Source organism: Penaeus vannamei, chromosome 17 (assembly GCF_042767895.1).
Source record: "Penaeus vannamei isolate JL-2024 chromosome 17, ASM4276789v1, whole genome shotgun sequence".
NCBI classification, from domain to species: domain Eukaryota; kingdom Metazoa; phylum Arthropoda; class Malacostraca; order Decapoda; family Penaeidae; genus Penaeus; species Penaeus vannamei.
Genome location: NC_091565.1, coordinates 14,392,083 through 14,397,082, shown reverse-complemented (window position 1 = coordinate 14,397,082; position 5,000 = coordinate 14,392,083). Strand labels below are relative to the sequence as shown.

At 38.2% G+C, this 5,000-nt stretch overlaps 1 protein-coding gene across 1 annotated transcript in view; it reads left to right on the top strand.

Moving 5' to 3' along the window:
• Positions 1-800: 800 nt before the first annotated feature.
• Positions 801-5,000, top strand: part of LOC113812415 (abnormal chemosensory protein 6) — a 58,328-nt gene continuing 54,128 nt past the window's right edge. Inside the window, exon 1 of the mRNA XM_070132449.1 lies at positions 801-902. Coding sequence (XP_069988550.1) covers positions 801-902 — 102 coding nt within the window. The remainder of the gene's footprint in view (positions 903-5,000) is intronic.

The window sequence follows — 5,000 nt, the reverse complement described above, 5'->3', positions numbered from 1 at the left end:
CCACCCCTTCCATTCTCCCACTCCTCACTCCACCTCCTCCACCTCCTCCCACTCCTCCATTCTCCCCCACTCCTCCCCATCAGTCACAAGACTCCCGCCCGGAGTTTGGGGAATTCGCCAAACGACAATTGGCGAAAGCATTAACACCTTAAGAGTCTCCCTTGACCGGCCCGAGAGCGAGAAAGCGGGACGTGACTCCATTGTACTCGAGAGACCGTTTGTAACCCAACGTAGCAACATGTTTCAATTATTCATGTTGACCCACGACTTAGAGTACAGTCGTGAAGGAGAAAGAGAGAGAGCGAGCGAGAGAGAGAGAGAGAGGGAGGGAGGGAGTGTGTGAGGGAGAGAGGGAGGGAGGGAGGGAGGGAGAGCGAGAGAGAGAGAGTGGGAGGGAGGGAGGGAGGGAAGTGTTGCTTCACTAGTATATTGACAGTGCTTGGAGCAGGTCGGTCGGTCGCCGCCACCGCAAATTCCCCGACGACGCCGAAGCCCTTTTGGTTGTCGCTCGCTCGCTTCCTCCGGTTTAGTGTGGTTGTTATGCGAGTTTTATGGTCACGCGAACAACCTGGCGTAGTTTCTGGACTCCTCTGATTCCCCGGGAAGAGTGCCATTATCTTTGGCGAGCAAGAAAATTGAAGAAAAACGCAACCGCACGAGAGCGCCAGACGCCGGTGTGACAAAGAACGAAGGAGGGAGTGAATAAGAAAAGAAGGAAAAGAAAAGAGGAACGGAGTGCGACGAACGCCCTCCCTTCCGTTCCACCTCGACTTAAAAGAGAGAAAAAGAAAGAAAACAAAATGGCCAGGTGGGAGCGGCAGGAGAGCGAGGGAACTTGTGTGCCGAAGGAGGAGAAGGTCGCCGCGGAGAAATGCACGAGTGACCCCTCGCATGTGGTAATGGTGAGTGTGCAGCGCCTCTTTTTTGCCGAGTGCAATCAAGCGCGCGCCCGTGATGGTGCCTGGCACTGCCTTCCGTTGATTGGAATGTCGCCGAATAATGCTCGGGACGGACCTTGAGACAATCGAGTGCGGGGAACGACAGCGGAGACGACAGCGAAGGGAAGGGGATGTCGCCTTTATAAAACTCCGTTCCGCTGTCCCTCTGTCTCGGCGGCCGGTCCAGAGCAGACTTCAGGGGTGTCTCTCTCCGTGGCTGGAAGTGTGCTCGGGTGGAGGTGAAGCTCGTGTCCGCTGCGGGATCCCAATATGACATGTATTCCGGAAAACTGGTAGATATGTACACACTTCTGAGGAATAACATGAGTTTTTTTGTTCATAGAGTCTTCAGCGACAGCACGCATGGCCGTACCCATCACACGCACTCTGCATACGGACACTGGAAGACTATTAACGAATATACCCGCCACTTATACACAACCTTACGCACATACACAGACACAGACACACGCGCATACACATACAAATACACACACACACACATAAACAAACAAAAAAACCTACACACCTACACACACACACACACACACACACACACACACATCCAAACAAACACACATGCACCCCATCACCCACCCACACACACACACACACAAACAAACCAATATACACAAACAAACAAACGCATATATACCCACACAAACAATAATAACCACAAGGATAAATATGAAATGATTAACACGCGTCGTATAACAACCTAAAGGCGCCCAGACTCATGTCACAAGGGGGGGGGGGAGAGTGCACGTGCCTTGTGACAGTAACAGAGGGAAATCACGCAAATAAACAAGAAGCAAGGTTGCCACGTTTCCATGACGAGCTGACATTTTTTATGAGTGATTTGGCTTTATGTATGTGCGTGTGTGTAGATAAATAAGTGTGTATATATATATATATATATATATATATATATATATATATATATATATATATATATATGTGTGTGTGTGTGTGTGTGTGTGTGTGTGTGTGTGTGTGTGTGTGTGTGTGTGTGTGTGTGTGTGTGTGTGTGTGTGTGTGTGCATCCATTATATATGTATATATATATATATATATATATATATATATATATATATATATATATATATATATATATGTATATGTATATATATATATACATATATATACATATATATACTTATGCATCCATTATATATGTATGAATAAATATATATATATATATATATATATATATATATATATATATATATATATATGAATATATATATGAATATATATATATATATATATATATATATATATATATATATATATATATATATACATATATATATATATATATATATATGAATATATAGGTATATACATATATATATATATATATATATATATATATATATATATATATATATATATATATATATATATATATATATATATATATATATATATATATATATATATATATATATATATATATATGTGCATATATATATATATATATATATATATATATATATATATATATATATATATATATATATATTTATGTATATATATATGTGTGTGTGTGTGTGTGTGTGTGTGTGTGTATGAATAGATAGATAAATAAATATACATAGATATAGATATAGATATAGAAAGATAGATAGATAGATAGATAGATATATGCAAGTTTATATATATGTATATATATACATATATATATATATATATATATATATATATATATATATATATATATATATATATATATATATATATATATATATAGATAGATAGATAGATAGATAGATAGATAGATATAGATACAGATATAGATATACATGCACACACACGCGCACACACACACACACACGTGTGTGTGTGTGTGTTCATAAACAGACGAAAGCATGTGAAAGGTGAGTCCTGAGTACTCTCAAAGGCTTTGTACGAGAATATGTGAAAACATTTGGAGCGAACAATGGTAATAGCAAAGGGACGTTAAAGAAAGAGAAAATAAATTAAAAGAGTAAGACGAAGAAGGGGAAGAAATCGAAAAAAGAAGGAGAAGAAGAATTAAGAAAAGAAGAAGAGAATGATTAGAAGATGAAAAGGAAAGATAATGAATAATGAAGATAATGATAAGGGTAAGTGGAAGATGAAGAAAAAGAAATAGAAAACGAAGAAGACAACGGAAAAGGAGGAATAACGATAATAAAAGAATGAGAAGAGAAATGAAAGAAAAATAAAAGGAAATGATAAGAATAAAGCGCCCTACTCAAGGAAGAAGAAAGATCAGAGGAGGAAGAAGAAGAATGCGAAACGGGAAGAAAATACACACAAAGGGAAACAAGAGAAGAGAAAGTGAAGAGGTAGAATGAGGAGGATGCACAAAGAGTAGGAATGAAGACGATGATAATGATAAATGAAATACAATAATAAATAAAAAAAGAAATAAAAACAATAGAAGGAAGAAACAGAGAAAAAGAAGAAGATAAATCAGATTATATAGCAATGCAAAAAAAGGCAATAATAAAATCCGAAACGTATATGAATGGCAGTTTGAAACACTCTGTCTGTCTGTCTGTCTGTGTCTGTCTGTCTGCTCATACACTCGTCTTTCCCGTCTGTCTCGCTGCCTGTGTCAAATTGTTCAATAAAGTGCGATTCATAAACTTTGCGTTCTCGTGGTTCTCGGGTGCATGAACGTATAAAGAAATATGTTTATGTGAATGCGTCTGTGAAGAATTTGCTGTATACGTAAGTGTATATGCATTTTCCAGAGTCGTAAGTATACTGAGATATACACACAGGGAATACGTATATGCACACATGTACGTGTGTATGTATATGTAAACAGGTATATACAGATCGCTTCTATCCCTGTGCCCCCAAAGAATTTGTAAAGAACTTAATACCGAGAGAGGAAAACGTTTAAGATGAAAGTTTAGACCAGACTGGGCAAACAGCTTCTCAAATTAACCCTTTGCCTCCCTTGGCGTGTTAATTGTGATTCCAAATATTTGACTAAATTTTAGATTAGAATTTTTGGACCCCCCTCACCCTCTCTCCTTCCTTTTTTTCCGAAGTAGTCACAGAAAGGAAGATGAGCCAATGTGACGCGAAATTGGGAACTTTAATCCCTAATGTAAGGGTTCATAAGGGTTTCAATATTCTTTTTCTTTTGTCCTTTCGTCATCTTTAGGTCGGCTCAGTTGATTACCCTATTAACGTAGAATAAAATGGGGGGGTGAAGAAATCTATTTCCTCCATTTGCTGCACTCCCCCCCCCCCCCTCCCCTCCTTCGACGGGAACAAAATCAAACTCACTTTCTCCACCTTTGGTGAGGCTCTGATTACATTTTGATTAAGGATTTTATAAGGCATAGTACTGGAGAGGGAGAGAGAGAGAGAGAGAGAGAGAGAGAGAGAGAGAGAGAGAGAGAGAGAGAGAGAGAGAGAGAGAGAGAGAGAGAGAGAGAGAGAGAGAGAGGAGAGAGAGGAGAGAGAGAGAGAGAGAGAGAGAGAGAGAGAGAGAGAGAGAGAGAGAGAGAGAGGGAGATTAGGCTGATATATTATCAGCATAACAGGAATCATAAAAAAAAACAAAGTCGCAGAAATGAATAAACAGAGAAATAACTTGGAACGAAATTATTAGACAAACAAAATATCAAAATGGCTTTAAGTGTATATATATATATATATATATATATATATATATATATATATATATATATATATATATATATATATATATATATATATATGTAATGTTAATGCTCTATTTAAACAGCCCATACGAACACATGCAGACGGCCAAGCTATCAAGAGTTCCTCACTAACACAAACCCAACACTAGATTTTTTTTTTATTATTAAATATACATATATATCTACACCTATATTTCCCATGAATGATTTTATGAGCGCAGACTAAATCTTTCATAATCTGTTATTACCAATATATATTGCATGGCGGACTAAATAATGAAGCGAGAGTAGGGGGGGGGGGGTAGATCATCCTCTGGGACACGATTCTTATTCATCGCCGCCCACAATTATGCTCCAGGACAAAAACGCGGGCGGGTGGGCGGGGTCGGCG